The sequence below is a fragment of the Pipistrellus hanaki genome (assembly GCF_964339955.1).
Source record: "Pipistrellus hanaki genome assembly, chromosome: 3".
Lineage (NCBI taxonomy): Eukaryota > Metazoa > Chordata > Mammalia > Chiroptera > Vespertilionidae > Pipistrellus > Pipistrellus hanaki.
The window spans coordinates 169,634,693-169,652,983 of NC_140505.1; the positions used below are offsets into that span (position 1 = coordinate 169,634,693).

General features: G+C 40.9%; 1 protein-coding gene across 1 annotated transcript; it reads right to left on the reverse strand.

Moving 5' to 3' along the window:
- Positions 1-1,994: 1,994 nt before the first annotated feature.
- On the reverse strand, positions 1,995-2,550 carry LOC311620767 (large ribosomal subunit protein uL23). Its single transcript, XM_084880416.1, has one exon. It carries the CDS (start codon positions 2,538-2,540, stop codon positions 2,070-2,072), a length of 471 nt encoding a protein of 156 aa, XP_084736542.1. The 5' UTR covers positions 2,541-2,550; the 3' UTR covers positions 1,995-2,069.
- Positions 2,551-18,291: the final 15,741 nt, after the last annotated feature.

An 18,291-nucleotide genomic window follows, 5' to 3' on the forward strand; every position in this document is an offset into this window, starting at 1 on the left:
CTGGCTTCAGCAGCAGTGCAAAAGTTTCTTAGTTTGATGTATTCCCATTCAAAAAATTTTTTTGCTTTTGTTGCCTTTACCCTAGGAGACATAGCCAAGAAATATATATATTGTTAACAATTACATAAAATAGTTTTTTCTTCCAGGACTCGATGGTTTCTGGTCTTAAATGTAAGTCTTTAATCCATTTTGAGTTTATTTTTGTATGGTTTAAGAAAGTGGCTTAGCCGAAACCGGTGGGCGTGTGCAGGAGCAACCAATGCATTCACTGGTTGCTTCTTTTAAGTACCCTGATCAGAAATCAAACCCTAAACCTTGGCATAGCAGTACAATATTCTAACCAACTGAGCTACCCACCCAGGCTGAAATATATATTAAAAAAAAAAAAAAGCAAAAAAAAAAAAAAAAAGCATGCTTTGTTTTATAGTGAAAAATATTTTTAAACACAGATCTAATTATATCATTGTTATGCTCAAAACTCAATAATATGCTGCCTACAGAGTAAGATTCATAATAAAACCTCAAGGCAATACACAATTAACTTAGTTTCTATCCTCCTCATTTATGCCTATTTAATCTGGTCACACAGATTACCTTTAGACTTTTTTTATTTTTATTTCCTCTGCTTGAAATATAGTTATTTACATTTTCTGCCTATTGCCTTACCTCCAAGGCCCAGTTTAAATATCCCTCCACTTAGGGAGGAAGAGACTGAACATAAACTGTGCACCTATGGATGAGGACAATGGGGGATGGGGAGGGGGCAGAGGGTGGGGTGGGAACCTGGTGGAGGGGGGAAGAAATGAGGAACCTTTGTAATAATATGAACAATAAAGATTGATTTAAAAAAATAATAATAATAAATATCCCTCCACTTGAGCTCTTTCCAGTCCTAGAAACAATTAATGATATTTCCCTGAATGCTTACGCAGTAACGTCAAAAAATATATTTTTAGCCAAAACCGGTTTGGCTCAATGGATAGAGCATCGGCTTGGGGACCGAAAGGTCTCGGGTTCGATTCCGGTCAAGGGCATGTACCTTGCTTGCAGGCATATCCCCAGTAGGGGGTGTGCAGGAGGCAGCAGATCGATGACTCTCTCTCATCTATGTTTCTAACTCTCTATCTCTCTCTCTTCCTCTCTGTACAAAATCAATAAAATATATTTTAAAAAATATATATATTTTTAATTGATTTCAGAAAGGGAAAGGGAGAGGAAGAGAGAAACATGGATGTGAGAGAGAAATAACTATGGGCTACCTCCTTCACCTCCCCTACTGGGGTCGAGCTTGCAACTGGGCACATGCTCCCCCCGGGAATCGGACCTGGGACTTTTTGGTGCATGGGACCACACTCAACCAACTGAGCCACACTGGCCAGGGCAAGAACCAACTATAATCTCATTACATATTGTAGTTGAGTACAAACATTAAATCCTTTATTTTTCTTTTGTCTTCTTCTAACACTCAGTAGAGGGCCTAGAATTATAAAGGTTGAAGTTATGGGGGCGGGAGGAGAATAGGCAATGTCACTATACAGAGCATAGGAGACTTATGGGACTCATAAAGTACAGTGGAGACACCACTTAACATTGTGCAGGTTGCATCTGCACAGAGTTTATAGAATGGTGCTCCCCGGTAACCTGGTGGTGCACAACTTCCTGTCTTGCACAGGGTGAGGGCGGGGACTCGGGTAAAGAAACCAAATTCAGGCCGGAGGAAGGGGTGTGGTAGTGTCGGGAAGGCTTCCTCTTTGAGAAGGAAAGTTGAGAAACACCTGAAGTCTTTGTGGTAGTTGCCCTGACAAAGTAGGAGGTAGAGAGCTTGACTGGTGTGGCTGGCTCAGTGGTTGAGCACTGACCTATGAACCAGGAGGTCACAGTTTGATTCCTGGTCAGGGCACCTGCTGGGGTTGCAGCTCAATCCCCAGTGGGGGCCATGCAGGAGGCAGCCAATCAATGGTTCTCTCTCACTAAATATTTTTTAAAAATATATATTTTATTGATTTTTTTTTTTTTTTTTTTTTACAGTGTAAAATTTTTATATTTAGAATTAGGCAGCTGGACACAGTTTAGATGATTCCAATTTTGTTGGCAACATCCAAAGCATCATAGTCAGGAGCCAGTCGAACATATGCCTTCTTCTCGCCATCAGGCCTGATCAGGGTGTTGACCTTGGCCACATCAATGTCATAGAGCTTCTTCACAGCCTGTTTGATCTGGTGCTTGTTGGCCTTGACATCCACAATGAACACAAGTGTATTATTGTCTTCTATCTTCTTCATGGCTGACTCGGTAGTCAGGGGGAACTTGATGATGGCATAGTGGTCAAGCTTGTTTCTCCTGGGTGCGCTCTTCCGAGGATATTTAGGCTGCCTCCGGAGCCTTAGTGTCTTTGGCCGTCGGAAGGTGGGTGACGTGCGGATCTTCTTTTTTTTGTGGCTGTGGACGCCTTTCAACACTGCTTTCTTGGCCTTCAAAGCCTTTGCTTTGGCTTCGGCTTTGGGAGGGGCAGGGGCTTCCTTCTTCGCTTTCGGCGCCATCTTCGTGAAAAGGCTATTTTATTGATTTTGTACAGAGAGGAAGGGAGAGAGATAGAAAGCTAGAAACATCGATGAGAGAGAGTCATCGATCAGCTGCCTCTTGCACACCCCCTACTGGGGATATGCCCGCAACCAAGGTACATGCCCTTGACCGGAATCGAACCCGAGACCTTTCAGTCCCCAAGCCGACGCTCTATCCATTGAGCCAAACGGGTCTCCGCCATAGTTGTTTTTAAAAAAATATATTTTATTGATTTTTTTTACAGAGAGGAAAAGAGGGAGTTTGAAACATCGATCTAGCTGCACACCTCCTATTGGGGATGTGCCTGCAACCAAGGTACAGTCCTTGACCAGAATCGGACCTGGGACCTTTCAGTCTGCAGGCCGCTGCTCTATCCACTGAGCCAAACAAGTTAGGGCAGAACATAGTCTTTTAGGTTGTATAAGAAAGGCTTGATCCTACAAAAATTTCAGTATAGCTGAAGTATAGAGGTGAGAAGAAGCCAGGACTTAAGCAGAGATCATATCACAAGTGGCCTAATATGCTAGGTTGAGTTTGGACTTTATTTCTGAGTACAACAGAGAACTAGTAGGTTTAGTATATTAATAACACAAGCAGATTGGAATTTTCAAAAGATTACTGACTGTACTAAAACTAGTCAGAGGCTTTTATACTATTGTAATAGGTGGCAATCACTTGGAATTGTACTGGCAGTAATCTCAGAATATTAGGTATCAAAAGGACTTTTAAAAAAGTACACATAGTCCTGGCCAGTTTGGCTTAGTGGATAGAGCATTGGTTATTGGGACTGAAGGGTCTCAGGTTTGATTTCAGTCAAGGACATATACCTTGGTTGCAGGCTTGTCAGGGCACGTACAGGAGGCAACCAGTCGGTGTGTCTCTCTCACATGATGTTTCTCCCCTCCTCCCACTCTCTCTAAAAATAAGTGGAAAAATATCCTCAGGTGAGGATTAACAACCACAAAAAAATAATACATCTAAGGTAAACCTCTATGTTTGAGTAAATTTCCTTTGAGATGTCATGATTTCTTATTTAATTTTGTTTTTTCTACACTAACGATGGGAAAAAATGAGACACAGAAATCGTGACAAAGCAGGAAAAATAATTACAGAAACTAACCTTGGGGTATTCACTCAGTAAACATTTCTTGAGCAACTACTCTACACTAGGCCCTCTTGGTACAATTCTCTGTATACCCACAAAGATATCATGTTGTTATGGCTCAAAGCCACTGCTAAGCTTCTAGATATGTGCTATTTGATCTTGGATAAGTGCCTTTCTCAGGCTGGTGGCCCTTCCTATAGAAGGGTCATTTAGAAAATGTTTCAGCTAATCTGTTTCTCCAGAACAAAAGCAAGGTTACATATTCATTAGAAAATCAGGTACTTACTAACATGGTATTTGTTCCTCTTTACATTCTTGACCTTGGATTCTATTGGTTTTACCAAAATAACCTTGTTTCTCCACTGCAAGAAGCCTGTGTGGGTTAACCTTTCCCTTCCTTTCTCTCATGTTGGAATGAACTATTGTTCCTCTGGCCCTTCACAATTTTCACTAAGAGGCTTTCCCCATGTTTAGGGCTTGCTCATTTCCATTGCTACGTGTGTTTCATATTACTTCTCTTGCTTGACTCTTATTACCACCACTTTGGACTCACAGATACAACACTTTATAACCCAAGAACAAAAGATATTTGGAATGATGGGTAGTCAGACAAGAAGAGGTATCTGGGAGGGAGCACAAACAAAAAAAGGGGAAAGGTGGGGAAGGCTCACCTTAACCCTCCTGGGATGGATACAGGAATCCCCCTCAACAAAGTCCTCTCATTGCCTGGAGACCCCAGTTCTTGGTTAACATTCAGAGTTAGATTCTGGGAACTTTAAGAATTAGGTAATCTCTAAAGAAGCTTCTAGTTTTAAGATTTTATAATTCTTGTAAGATTTCATGAACGTGCCCTAACTGGTTTGGCTTAGTGGATAGAGCATTGGCCTGTGGACTCAAGGTTCCCAGGTTCGATTCCCGGCAAGGGCCTGTACCTTGGTTGGGGGCACATCCCCAAGAGGGAGTGTGCAGGAGGCAGCTGATTGATGATTCTCTCTCATCGATATTTCTAACTCTCTATCCCTCTCCCTTCCTCTCTGTAAAAAATCAATAAAATATATATTTTTAAAAATAAAAAGATTTCATGAATGTATCTACCGTGTTTCCCCGAAAATAAGACATCCTCCGAAACTAAGACCTACTTACAGGTTTCCTTCTGAGTGAAATATAAGGCATCCCCCCCAAAATAAGGCCCCCCTAGGCTAAACATGAGAGATTTGGTCCACTGATTCTGAAAGAAATGGAGTCACAAGAAATTCACCAGGAAATTCAGGAATTGGATTGTTATGATGATGTTCCAGAAGATGATGACATGATTGTCATTGAATAAATGAGTAAATTCTTGATACTGTAGGATTCACAGTTTGTCTGGTTTGTGTTGACAACTACCATACTACCGTACCATATACAGGTAATAAATTTCCTTTATTTTCATTTAACAATAAATGTGTACCATATTCTTCTTCATGGAAAAATAAGACATCCCCTGAAAATAAGACCTAGCGCATCTTTGGGAGCAAAAATTAATATAAGACACTGTCTTATTTTTGGGGAAACAGGGTATTCACAAGATTGATTTTAGGACTGAGGACTTGAGACTCAGATAAATCTGGGAATACCAGAAGTTAAATTTATGGGATTGCCTATAATTCCTTCAGTAGAGTCCCATAATAATTACCCAAAACATTAGCAGCCTTTATAGTTCAAGCATCATCTATAAGACAAGAATATTAGCTGGGGAATTTAAGTTGTGCAATGTATTTTGAAAAAAAGTAATTTATTCTTCATATGAGGGAATAAAAGTAACAGGTATAGTTGCCAGATTTAGCAAAAATAAACAAACAGAATGCCATTAAATTTGCATTTCAGATTAACAATGAATAATTTTTTTGCCCTAGCCGGTGTGGCTCAGTGGAGTGGATAGAGCATCTGCCTGTGGACTGATGGGTCTCAGGTTCAATTCCGGTCAGGGCACATGCCCAGGTTGTGGGACCAATCTTCAGTAGGAGGCGTGCAGAAGGCAGCTGATCCATGATTCTCTCTCATCATTGATGTTTCTATCTCTACCTCTCCCTTTTTCTCTGAAATCAATTAAAAAATATATATATATTTTTTAAAATATATTTTATTGATTTTTTACAGAGAGGAAGGGAGAGAGATAGTTAGAAACATCGATGAGAGAGAGTCATCGATCAGCTGCCTCTTGCACACCCCCTACTGGGGATATGCCCGCAACCAAGGTACATGCCCTTGACCGGAATCGAACCTGGGATCCTTCAGTCTCCAAGCCGACGCTCTATCCATTGAGCCAAACCAGTCCCGGCTAAAAATATATTTTAAAAAACACACAAATGAATACTTTTTAGTATAAATACAGTAATTTCCCATTATCCATGGCTTAATTTTCCTCAGTTTCAGTTATCTGTGGGTAATGGAGGTCCAAAGAAATAAAAAATTCCAAAATAGACAACTCATAAGTTTAAAATTGTCTGCGATTCTGAGTAGCATAATGAATCTCATACTGTCTCAATCAGTCCCACCTGGGGCATAGGGGCATGAATCATCCTTTTGTCCAGTATATTCACACTATATATGTTACCTGCCTGTTAGTTAATAGCAGTCTAGGTTATCAAGTTGGTCATGAGAGAGAATATTCACATAACTTTTATTTTAGTATATTGCTATAATTGTTTTATTTTATTATAAGTTTTAAATTTCTTACTATGACCAATTTATATATTGTTTAGGAAAAATATATAGTATATATAGGATTTGGTGCCATCTGCAGTTTCAGGCATCCACTGGGTATCTTGGAACATATCCTCTGAGGATAAGGTGGGAAGAGGAGGATTGCTTGCAATGTTTTGCACACCTATACCAAAAATTTATTTTATCTGACAACCCTAAACAGAGTTCTGTCCCATCTCCTAGGTTGTTTGGAGGATTAAATCAGATAAAGTAGAGGAAGGACTTAATAAAATATTAATAAGTGTTAAGGAATATGATATTGATAATTTTCAAAACATATGTTGGTTGTCCATAAAAAAGTTAAATCTCAGTCACCTAGCATACTTTTGGTTCATTTTTCCCTATTGTACATCTGGATTAACTATAGAAATAAAAAAAGAAAATACTTAGTATTGGATAAAACATGATTAGAAAGGGAGATCTGGAGGATACTGAAAATTCCATAAATTGCAGTTTAGTCATACAATAGCTTCCATTAGTACAAAATATTGGCTTTTATTGGGCAGCTTCAGCTATTACCCTGTTTCCCCGAAAATAAGACAGTGTCTTATATTAATTTTTCTCCCAAAGTTGCGCTAGGTCTTATTTCCAGGGGATGTCTTATCTTTCCATGCGCTAGGTCTTATTTTTGGAGGATGTCTAATTTTGGGGAAACATGGTAGAAAGAATCTATACTAATAAAAGGTAATATGCTAATTAGACCTGACATCCATCCAGACATCCTTCCAGACATCCTTCCAGACAAAGCCACAGTGATGGGGGCCAAGGCAGAGGCAGTTAGGGGCAACCAGCCAGCAGGGGAGGGCAGTTAGGGGTGATTATGCCAGCAGGCAGAGGCAGTTAGGGGCAATTGGGTTAGCAGGCAGAGTGGTTAGGGGCAATCAGGCAGGTGAGCAGTTAGGAGCCAGCAGTCCCAGATTACAAGAGGGATGTCCAACTGCCAGTTATCCCCTGAGGGGTCTCAGATTGAAGAGGGTGCAGGCTGGGCTGAAGAACCTTCTCTCCCCATGCACAATTTCATGCACCAGGCCTCTAGTTCATTATATAAAGTGAAAGGTCTACTACAAGCTGTATACTTTAGCCAAGTTGTGCTTTATGGCTCAGATCTGCAGAATGGTGATAGGCATTGAGTTGTTAGGAGGATTAGTTAATAGATGTTAACGTTCTTTGGAAATTGTGAAGTACTAAGTTGCTATTGCTCTGAGTCCACACAATATAGAAAGAGGATTTTTAAACTGAGTCATGCAATAGCTCATTCTACGGGCAGACTTTCCTCAAAGACATTTCAGTTTATGTGTAGATGGGGAAATCAATGAGTGTCATTTGCCCAGTAAAATGACTTCATCACTTACCAGGGTAATCTCTTAACTCCCAATTCAGACATTAGGCAACCTATTTTTACATCCTCTTAAGACAGTATGTCAATTTCAGTCCCTATTTGTTTTCTGAAGACTGTCCCTGCCTTGCTCCCCAAATGGTTATATTAGGAATGTTGGGACCATAAGAAGAAATCTAAATATGTCATGTAATACACAAACAGCTTTATGTTCTCCCTCAGATTGTGATGGCTTCCTTACTTTAAACTTTTACCATTGTTCCTTCCAACCCACAAATGCTCCTCCTTAATGTACTAGTCTACTTAACATAAAAATACTTATATGCTATACCATTCTGATATATGTGTACACACACACAAACACACACATATATGTGTGTGTGTGTGTGTGTGTGTATATATATATATATATATATATATATCCTATCTAACAAAAGAGTAATATGCAAATTGACCATCATTCCAACACATAAGATGGCTGCACCCATGTGGACACGAGATGGCTGCCACAAGATGGTCCAACCCAACTTCCCTCCCAACTTCCCTCCCCTTTTTCCTGCCAGTATGATCATCCCCTAAGCACTCCCATGCCAGCCTGATTGATGTCTAACTGCTCCCCTGCCAGCCCATTTGCCCCCAACTTCCCTCCTCTGCCGGCCTGGTCACCCCTAACTGCCCTCCCCTGCAGGGTTGATCGCCTTCAACTGCCCTCCCTCGCAGGCCTAGTGCCTCCCAACTTCCCTCCCCTGCTGGCCATCTTGTGTCCACATAGGGGCAGGATCTTTGACCACATGGGGGCAGCCATATTGTGTGTTGGAGTGATGGTCAATCTGCATATTACCCTTTTATTAGATAGGATAAAGACCTGGTGCACGGGTGGAGGCCAGCTGGTTGGTGTTCCGGATCAGGGTGGGGGTTCCCTTGGGGTGTGGGGTGGCCTGGGCGAGGGGCCTGTGGTGGTTTGCAGGTCGACCATGCCCCCCAGCAACCCAAGCAGAGGCCCTGGTATCTGGGATTTATTTTCTACAATTGAAACTTTGTAGCCTGGAGCAGAGCCAAGCCTCCTGTTCCCTCCGTGGAGGCAGCCGTTTCTGTTTGGATTTGTTTACCTTCTATAATTGAAACTTTGTAGCCTTGAGTGGAGGCCTACAAGGGCAGGTGGAAAGCTTGGCTTCCTCCGTTGCCAGGGAAACGCCTCCCTCCTGCTCTCTGTGGCTGTAGCCAACTTGTTTGGGTTTATTTGCATACTCGCTCTGATTGGCTGGTGGGTGTGGCTTGTGGAGTGGAGGGATGGTTAATTTGCATATTACTCTTTTATTAGGTAGGATTATAGTATCAAACAGTGTTGTTTCACTGTTCTAAAAATCCTTTATACTCTACCTACTGCCCCCCTCACCCATTTTTAATAATTTTTCAGATCTTAAACTTTGTGTTCCCTTCCTAAAATATTCTTATAAATACACCTAGCTTGCTCCTTTCTCTCTCCCATCTTTCCTTTCACTGCTTTCTCATACTTCACACACCAAAAAGCTGATCTCTAACCCATCTTAAATTTTTACTATGGTGCAATAGGCACAATTTGAGAGTGCATAGTCCCTGAGTGAGAGTGCTGACAGTCAGTATAGCACTGATGAGCAGTATTTAAAGGGCAACACCATATTTTATCCAGTGCCATTCAAAGTGTAATCATCCATGGCTGGATAACATCAGCATCTCCTGGAAGCTTATTAGGCAAGCAAATTTTCAGCTCCATTCCAGATCTCCTGAGTCAGAGTCTCTGCAGGGTGGGACCAAGAAATCTCTATTAACAAGCTTCCAAGTGATTCTTAAAAATGTAAATTGATTGATTTTAGAGAGAGAGAGAGAGAGAGGAAGGGAGACAGAAACATTGATTTGTTGTTCCACTAATTCATGCATTCATTAGTTGATTCTTGTATGTGCCCTGACTGGGGATCAAATCTACAACCATGGCATATCAGCACGATGCTCTAACCAACTGAGCTATGTGGCCAGGGCCAAGTGACTCTTAATTGTTCTAAATTCTTAAAGTTTTAAAAGCATCATCTGGTAAAGAAACCCTAAGCAAAGGTATAGCATCTCTATATCTTAGAATTTAGAAGATATTTACAGTTTTAGTTGAAATAAAAAAGAAACTTAGGCCCTAGCTAGTTTTGCTCAATGGTTAGATTATCAGTCCGCAGACTAACAGGTCTTGGGTTCAATTCCAGTCAAAGGCATATACTTATAGGCTGGATCCCCAGCCCTGGTTGGAGCGCCTGCGGGAGGCAACCAACCAATGTGTTTCACATTGATGTTTCTCTATGTCTCTCCCTCTCCCTTCCACTCTAAAAGTAAATCAATGTAAAAAAAAATCCTTCGGTGAGAATTAATAAAAAAATAAACAAAAAAGGAAACAAGTTTTTTTTGACAGAAAGGAAGTCTGATTCAAGCTTACTGGTTTGTCCATGAACTGTGGTTTTGTTATTTCATGTATATTTCCACAAATTGAATGAGTTATAGCTGTATTCAAAGGTTTTTGCACACACACACACACACACACACACACACACACACGTCTACAAAAGCTTTGTGTGTGGTTGTACAGTTTAAGAGCTAACTGAAGGCTGAAACCTAGTTGTGCAGTTTCTTGGGAGAAGTGGGAGCTGAAATACCCTCGTCAGGCCTGTTCTTCAACCAAGAGGGGCACCTTTTTCTTTGCACAAGGGTCCTGAGGGTTTGCCATCCCCAAATATGCCTTTTTAGATTATTATTTTAAGCTGGTTATTTTTAAGAAACAAAAGTCTCAGAAAAAAACAAACAAACCAAAAACACAAAGCTTTGACTGTCTCCCCTTAACTGCCTAAAAGAATGTAGGTGGTCTCTTTCTCTGCGGCTCCTTCTTCGGGCCTTTACTCACAAACCCCATCTCACCCCTATCCTGAGACAGCTTTCTTTTTACCTTCTTCCTCATCTTTTGCCTAAATGTTCTCAAGCTCATTCTCTTCTCTTGAGGGTTTTGTCACTTCATTGCTGGGATGATGACAACACTTCCTGGCCTAACTAAGTACACCAATCCACACCTCCCTTACCTAACCTCAGAGCGCGCTATGGCAGTCTCATTTCCTGCCACCACAAACTGGCAGTACTAGGAAGGATGCCTCAAAGATATGCACTGCCACCTGGTGGCCTACTGCTAAAGAGACCTGACCACACCAGGATGTTATTCGCAACAGCAACGAAGGCACTAGAAGTGGGTGGAACCCACAGTGTTAGCTTCCTCTCTTTTGGTAATAGCGTTTTTCTCTGACTGAAAATATCTTCCCAAATCTACTCCTCTTATTTTATTTTTTCAGTTTTTGGACTTCAGTGTAAATGACTATTTTCCCCTGACACCACTTTCTGATTTCCCAAGTCAGAGTATCTCACTTCTCTAAAAGTACTGAAGTTCAGCATTCCATTTATAACTCTTGTGGAGTTTGTTATTGCCTATTCCAAACTTTTTCTTATTCTCTAGTCCTTCAAAAACTCTTTTGAAGTACAGGCATTATCTGCTGACCTCCTGAGTCACTTCCCCTCATTCCCTGGAAATTTAAAAATCCTGATTCATTCTCTTAGTTATTCCACTCCTACTGTTATCATTCTTGGTGACTTCGTCATCCATGGAAACAATTCGTCCCATATGCTGGTCTCTCCGTTTCTTGTCCACTCATTTCCGATATCTTGTTTTCCAGTCAACCTCAGTAATTATTCCCGTGGTGACACCCTCATCCTGGTCATTAATAATAAATGCACTCCTTCTAAAACCTCTATTGCTTGCAATTCACACTGATTATCACATCGTTTCCAACAAGTTGATGGAAGTAGGATCTCTAAGCTATTAAGCATATAAATTTTTCACTGCCTATTACCCTTCTTCAGTTTTTACTTTCCATATCACCCAACTTAAATTCTTTGATTCATCACTCTAAACACTCATTTGCATAAACTTGTAACTCTTGCATTTCTTTGCCTCTTGTTATATTAGTAAAACCCAACCTTGTTAGATCCAACTCAACTTACTCTGCTTGCACTCACTAACTATATAACTAATACATTGTAGCTGGAGAAAAGTCCACAAATGTTCTAACTGGTCTCACATTAAATTTGGATGATAATTTCCAGTGTACTCTAAGCAATGTTCTGAAAAGCTCTATTTTCTCAAATCACCTATTTTCCCAAATCACCTATTCTCCAAGAAAATATTTCACACCCTTTTCTCTCCTCAGATTTCCAGTATCTCCTCTTCTTTTTCACAATCTCATTTCTTATTTCCTTGGAACACCTAGAGAGAGAAATTTTGCATGTTCCTACTGCTAATTTGACTGTGAGTATCCACCAACTCACATTCCCTCCTATTGAAATGGATAATTGTCTCCTGTTCCCAACTCAACACCAGCCCCTCCACTAGAGATCTGGATCCCTTTCCCTCTCACCTTATTCAAGAATTTTTACCTACCAATTACTGCACATGCACACATCATAAGGAAAATACAGAGAAGAACAAAGAAAGCCAAGCAAAGAAAGGAAAGGGAGCAGAATGAGGTTGAAGAAATAACTTCTAGGTGATTGGGGGAAAAGGGAAAAAATTTGTTAGAAATTTGTTTAGGATTCAGGTGATTTGTATATTTTTGTTATCACTTAATTTGTAATTTTTGTTTCAGAAGCAAATGTTTATGCTGTATAAATTTCTGATTGTTCTTGATGCAGAGACTGGTAGGGAAAGAATGATGGGTTTGATGTTTTTATCAAATCATCAGCTATGGAAAAATATATTTTAGAAGTGTTAAAATAAACATTCGTACTGTATATTTAAAATGCAGTTAGAGCCGAAGCTGGTTTGGCTCAGTGGTAGAGCCTCGGTCTGCGGACTGAAAGGTCCCAGGTTCGATTCCGGTCAAGGGCATGTACATTGGTTGCGGGCACATCCCTGTTTGGGGGTGTGCAGGAGGCAGCTGGAGGCAGCTGGTCGATGTTTCTTTCTCATCGACGTTTCTAGCTATCTCTCTCCCTTCCTCTCTGTAAAAAATCAATATATTTAATAAATAAATAAATAAAGTGCAGTTAGAACCAGTTTGGCTCAGTGGATAGAGCGTTGGCCTGCAGACTGAAGGGTCCCAGATTCGATTCCGGTCAAGGGCATGTACCTTGGTTGTGGGCATATCCCCAGTAAGGGTGTGCAGGAGGAAGCTGGTCAATGTTTCTCTCTCATCGATGTTTCTGACTTTCTGTCCCTCTCCCTTCCCCTCTGTAAAAAAATCAATAAAATATATTTTAAAAATATAAAATTATCTCTTAATTGGAAAAAAATGCAAATAAAAAAAGAATTTTGTCCTAAAAGTATCTCCCTTATATTAAAATTTCCTTTCTACCAAATCCATACCATAATGTCTGCACAAGACTTCAAGACTTCCCCTTAAATAAAGACGAAAATTGACAGTTCTGGCATGATAAGATTCTAGAGGAGAATATTTAAGATTCTATTTCTCAAGCAGAGTGGAAGGTATCAAGGTGTTCAAGAATTCTTGCTTTTTTCACAAAAACGGTGCTGAAAGCAAAGAAGGAAGTCCCTTGCCTTTCCTAACATTAAAGCCAAAACAAAGGCTTTGAAGGTGAGGTAAGCAGAGCTGAAAGGTGTCTACACTCTGTGGCTTTGAAGACACCCCCAAATCCTCAAATGTACCCATGAGAACAAGCTTGACTACTAGGCCATCATCAGATTCCCCCTGACCACCATGAAGAAGTCAGCCATGAAGAGGACAGAAGACAACACTTGTATTCATTATGGATGTCTAGACCAACAAATGCCACATCAGAAAGGTTGTGAAGAAACTCTATTACAGCCCTGGAGTGTGTGGCTCAATTAGCTGAGCTTCATCCCATGCACCAAGAGGTCATAGTAAGGGCACATACACAAGTGTCAGATCCTTGGTCCTTGGTCCATCATATAGGAAGTGACAATGTTTCTCTCCCTTCTCCCCTTCCCCACTCCCTTCCACTCTCTTAGACTCAGTGGGAGCATATTCTTGGGTAAAGATTAAAAATAAACCCAAAACACACACACACACACAAACCTATGACATTGATGTGGCTAAAGTCAATATCCTTGATCAGGTTTGATGGAGAGAAGTCATATGTTCAACTGGCTCCTGACTAGAATGCTTTAGATGTTGTCAACAAAATTGAGATCATCTAAATTGAGTCCAGCTGCCTCTTTCTAAGTGTAAATTTTTCATCAGTGGCCTTCCACTATTATAGAAAATAATGTAAATATCTCATCATGGAAAACTAGGCCTTACATGACCTGGCTCTGGGCTGCCTCCCCAGCCTCATTCCTATCACTCTTCTTGATGCACCCACCATACTACTTCCCTGCTGTTGTTTGAGTGGTATGTCAGCAAAATGCAGCCTACCATTTTATATTGTTTCTAGAAGCCTGATGCACAAAATTGTGCACTGGTGGGTGGTGGTTTCTCAGCCCAGCCTGTGCCCTTTTGCAGTCCGGGACCCCTCGCTTCTTACCAACCATCTGCTCGCTGCTCCTTAGCTCTGCCACAAAGGTGGGAGAGGCTTCTGCCACTGCTCTGCGCTTGCCAGCTGTAAACAGGGCTCAGAGCTTCTGGCTGAGCAGCACTCCCCCTGTGGGAGAGCACTGACCACCAGGGGGGCAGCTCCTGCTTTAAGCGTCTGCCCTCTGGTGGTTAGTGTGCATCACAGCGACCAGTTGTTCCATGTTTGGTCACTTTGCATATTAGTCTTTTATTATATAGGAGGATGTGTTTGTTGTTTTAACTTTTTATTTTGAAACAATTACAGACTCACATGTAATTATAAGAAATAATGTACAAATACTAGATAGGCATATAAATAATACAGAGATCCCATATACTCTTCACCTGGCTTTCCAATGGCAATATGTTGCACAGCACAATATCACAATCAGAAAATTAATATTGATAAATCTACTCATTTTAATTTTATCAGTTTTATATGCACTCATTTATATGTGTGTGTGTAGTCCTTGCAAATTTTTAAAATATATTTTTTACTGATTTTAGAGAGGAAGGGAAAGAGAGAGAGAGAAACATCAATGATGAGAGAGAACCATTGGTTGGCTGCCTTCTGCATGTCCACACTGAGAATCAAGCCTGCAATCTAGGCATGTGCCCTTGACCAGAATCAAACTTTGGACCCTTCAGTCCACAGGCCAATGCTCTATCAACTGAGCAAAACCAGCTAGGGCAGTTCTATGCAATTTTATCACATGTGTACATTCATTCATATCATAGTCACGATACAAAAACAGTTCTATCAGAAGGATACTTCGAAAACAAAACAAGGATCTTTTGCATTTCCCTTTTATAGCCAGTCATCTCTCCCCCTATCCCAACTAGTGGCAATCATTAATCTTTTCTCCATCTCTATGATTTAGTCATAAAAAAATGTTATATAGCCCTGGCCGTGTAGCTAAGTTGGATAAGCATAGTCCCATGCACTAAAAGGTTGCTGGTTCAATTCCTGGTTGGGGCACATGCCTTGATTGTGGACTTGATCCCCAATGAGGGTTGTGAAGGAGGCAGCCAATCAATGTTTCTCTCACACATCAATGTTTCTCTCTCTCCCTTTACCTTCCCCTCTCTCTAAAATAAATTAAAAATATTAGAAAAAATATTATCTTTGTTTGGGCTGCTATAACACAATACCATAGGCTGAGTGATTTAACAACAGTTAGTTCTCACAGATCTGAAGGTCGGAAGTCCAAGAACAGGGTGCCAGCATGGTTGGGTTTGGCACCCTGGTTTACAGACACCCATTTTCTGTAAACCACTTCCTGGTTTACAGACAGTCATTTTCTCATTGTATCTTCATTTTCTCATTGTATCTTCACAAGGTGGAGAGAAAGCAAACTAGCTCTCTGGCCTCTTCTTACAAGGGCACTAACCTTACTCAAGAGGACTCCACCCTTATGACCTAATTACTTTCCAAAGGCCCCACCTCCAAATGCTATCACATTGGGGGTTAGGTTTAAATATATGAATTTTGTCCATAACAAAATCATATAATATATAACCTTTTGAGATCACCTTTTTCTACTCAGCTTAATTCCCTTGAGATCCATCCAAGTTGTATGTATCAATATTTTGTTCTTTTTAAATGCTGAGTAATGTTCTATGGTATAAATGTATTATAGTATGTTTTATCATTCATCTGTTAAAGGACAATAGTTTCTTGCTAAAACAAATAAAGCTATTGTGGCCCTGGTCAGGTAGCTCAGCTGGTTGGGGCATCATCCTTATATGCCAAGGTTGCAGGTTCAATCCCTGGTCAGAACACATACAAGAATCAACCAATGAATTAATCGATAAGTGGAACAAGGAATTGATGTTTTTCTCTCTCCCCAAGATCAGTAATTTTTTTCTAAAAAAAGCTGCTATGAAGACTGAATTACAAGTTTTTATATGATTATGTTTTCATTTTTCTGGGGATGTAATTGCTGAGTCATATGGTAAGTGTATGATTTATAAGAAGCTGTTATATTCTTTACTAGAGTGACCATACAATTGTACATTTCACCATTAATGTATGAAGTAGTCAGTGTATCTGCATCTTTGCCAGCAAATGAAGCTTATTTGCCATCTGTGCATCTTCTTCAGTGAAATTTCTGTTCATGTCTTTTGCCCATTTTTCTTTATCTATAGAGATTTTTAAATAAAAGTTGTATTAAGACACTAGAGGCTCATTGCATGAAAATTCAGGCCTTCCTTCCCAACACCAGTTTTCCTCCGGCACCTGGGACCCAGGCCTTTGCTTTGGCCGCTGCCTTCTGCCTTCAGTGTTCACTCCACCAGAGCCTTCAATGTTTGTTGCTGTAGCTCCCTCTGCTGCCCCCTCCCCCCTTTCAAGCAGGCATCCTCCCCCACCCTGTTGCTCAGTGCCTGCTTATGCAAATCTACCTGCCATCTTTTTGGGTTAATTTGCATACATATATACTGGCTGGTGGGTATCACAGATGCATGGTCAATTTGCATATTTCTTTTATTAGTATAGATAACTCACATACTATACAATCTTCCATTTAAAGTATACAATTCAGTGGTTTTATTTTAGTATTAGAGGCCTGGTCCATAAAGTTCATGGATGGGTAGGGTTCCTAGGCCTGGTCGGTGATCAGGGCTGATCAGCGGGGTGACAGGTGGGGCAATCAAGGGGGCCCCCACTAGCACCCGCCTTGGCCATCCTGGCACTGCCTGCCCACTGGCCCTGCCCACTGGCCCTGCCCACCACTGCTGCTGCTGCCACTGCTAGTAGCCTCACTCTGCAGGGTGACCAGCGGGGCAATTGGGGGTGCCCCCACTGGCACCCGCCTTGGCTAGCCTGAGGTCTGCAGGCTGGGGGTAGCTCCTGTGTTGAGCATCTGCCCTTAATAGTCAGTGCGTGGCATAGTGACCAGTTGTTCCACCGGTTGTTCCCCTGTTTGGTCTATGTGCATATTAGGCTTTTATTATATAGGATATTCATAGAGTTGTGCAACCACCACCACAATCAATTTTGGAACAATTTTGTACCATACCCATTAGCAGGCACTCTCCAATTTTCCCCAAACTCCCAGTCCTCAGCAGCCATTAATTTACTTAAAACTTAAAAAAACCATCTGAGCTTATGTTCTTATTGGTTTCAGAGAGAAAGGAAGGGAAAAGGAAAGGGAGGGAGGGAGGAGAGACAGAAAGGGAGAGAGAGGAAAGGAGGGAGGGAAGATAGAGAGAGAGACCATATGACCCACAAAGCCTAAAATATATACTATCTGGATCTTGACAGAAGAGTTTGTTGACCACTTGCTCTAATCTGATAAGCCTCAGGGCCTATACATATGTTGCCCCTCTGTCTGAAACACTCTTTCCTTAGATCTTCTCATGGCTGGGTTCTTACTATCATTCTGGTTTCTGCTTACACACTCACCTTAGAGAGGCCTTTTCTGACCACATCATTTAGAATATTCAACTCTCCCTCAAATTCTACCATTTGTGTGCTTACCTTGCTTTATTTTTCTTCATAGAATTTACCACTTCTTTCACTAGACTATAAGATCCATGAGGCTATTCCCTGGTACCAATAAAGCCTGTCTTATAATAGCACTCAAGAAATATTTGAATGAATAAGTGTGTCATAGAGAACTATCACACCTTTCCAGATAAAATAATCCTATTTATTACCCATAAGTTATTTTATTAGAGGACTTGAATAAAAAAATATGTCTGATTCCCATCATGATTTGTAGAAGTGATATTTGTCATTTATCTCCATAATATCCCCTAACATATCAAACTTAGAAATTACACAGGGCTAGAGAGCAACAATGATTGAAAGCATTTAGATTTGGCCTGGCTGGCATGGCTCAGTGGTTGAGTATCCACCTATGAACCAGGAGGTCATGGTTAGAATCCTGGTCAGGGCACATGCCTAAGTTACAGGTTCAATCCTCAGTGTGGGGTGTGCAGGAGGAAGCTGA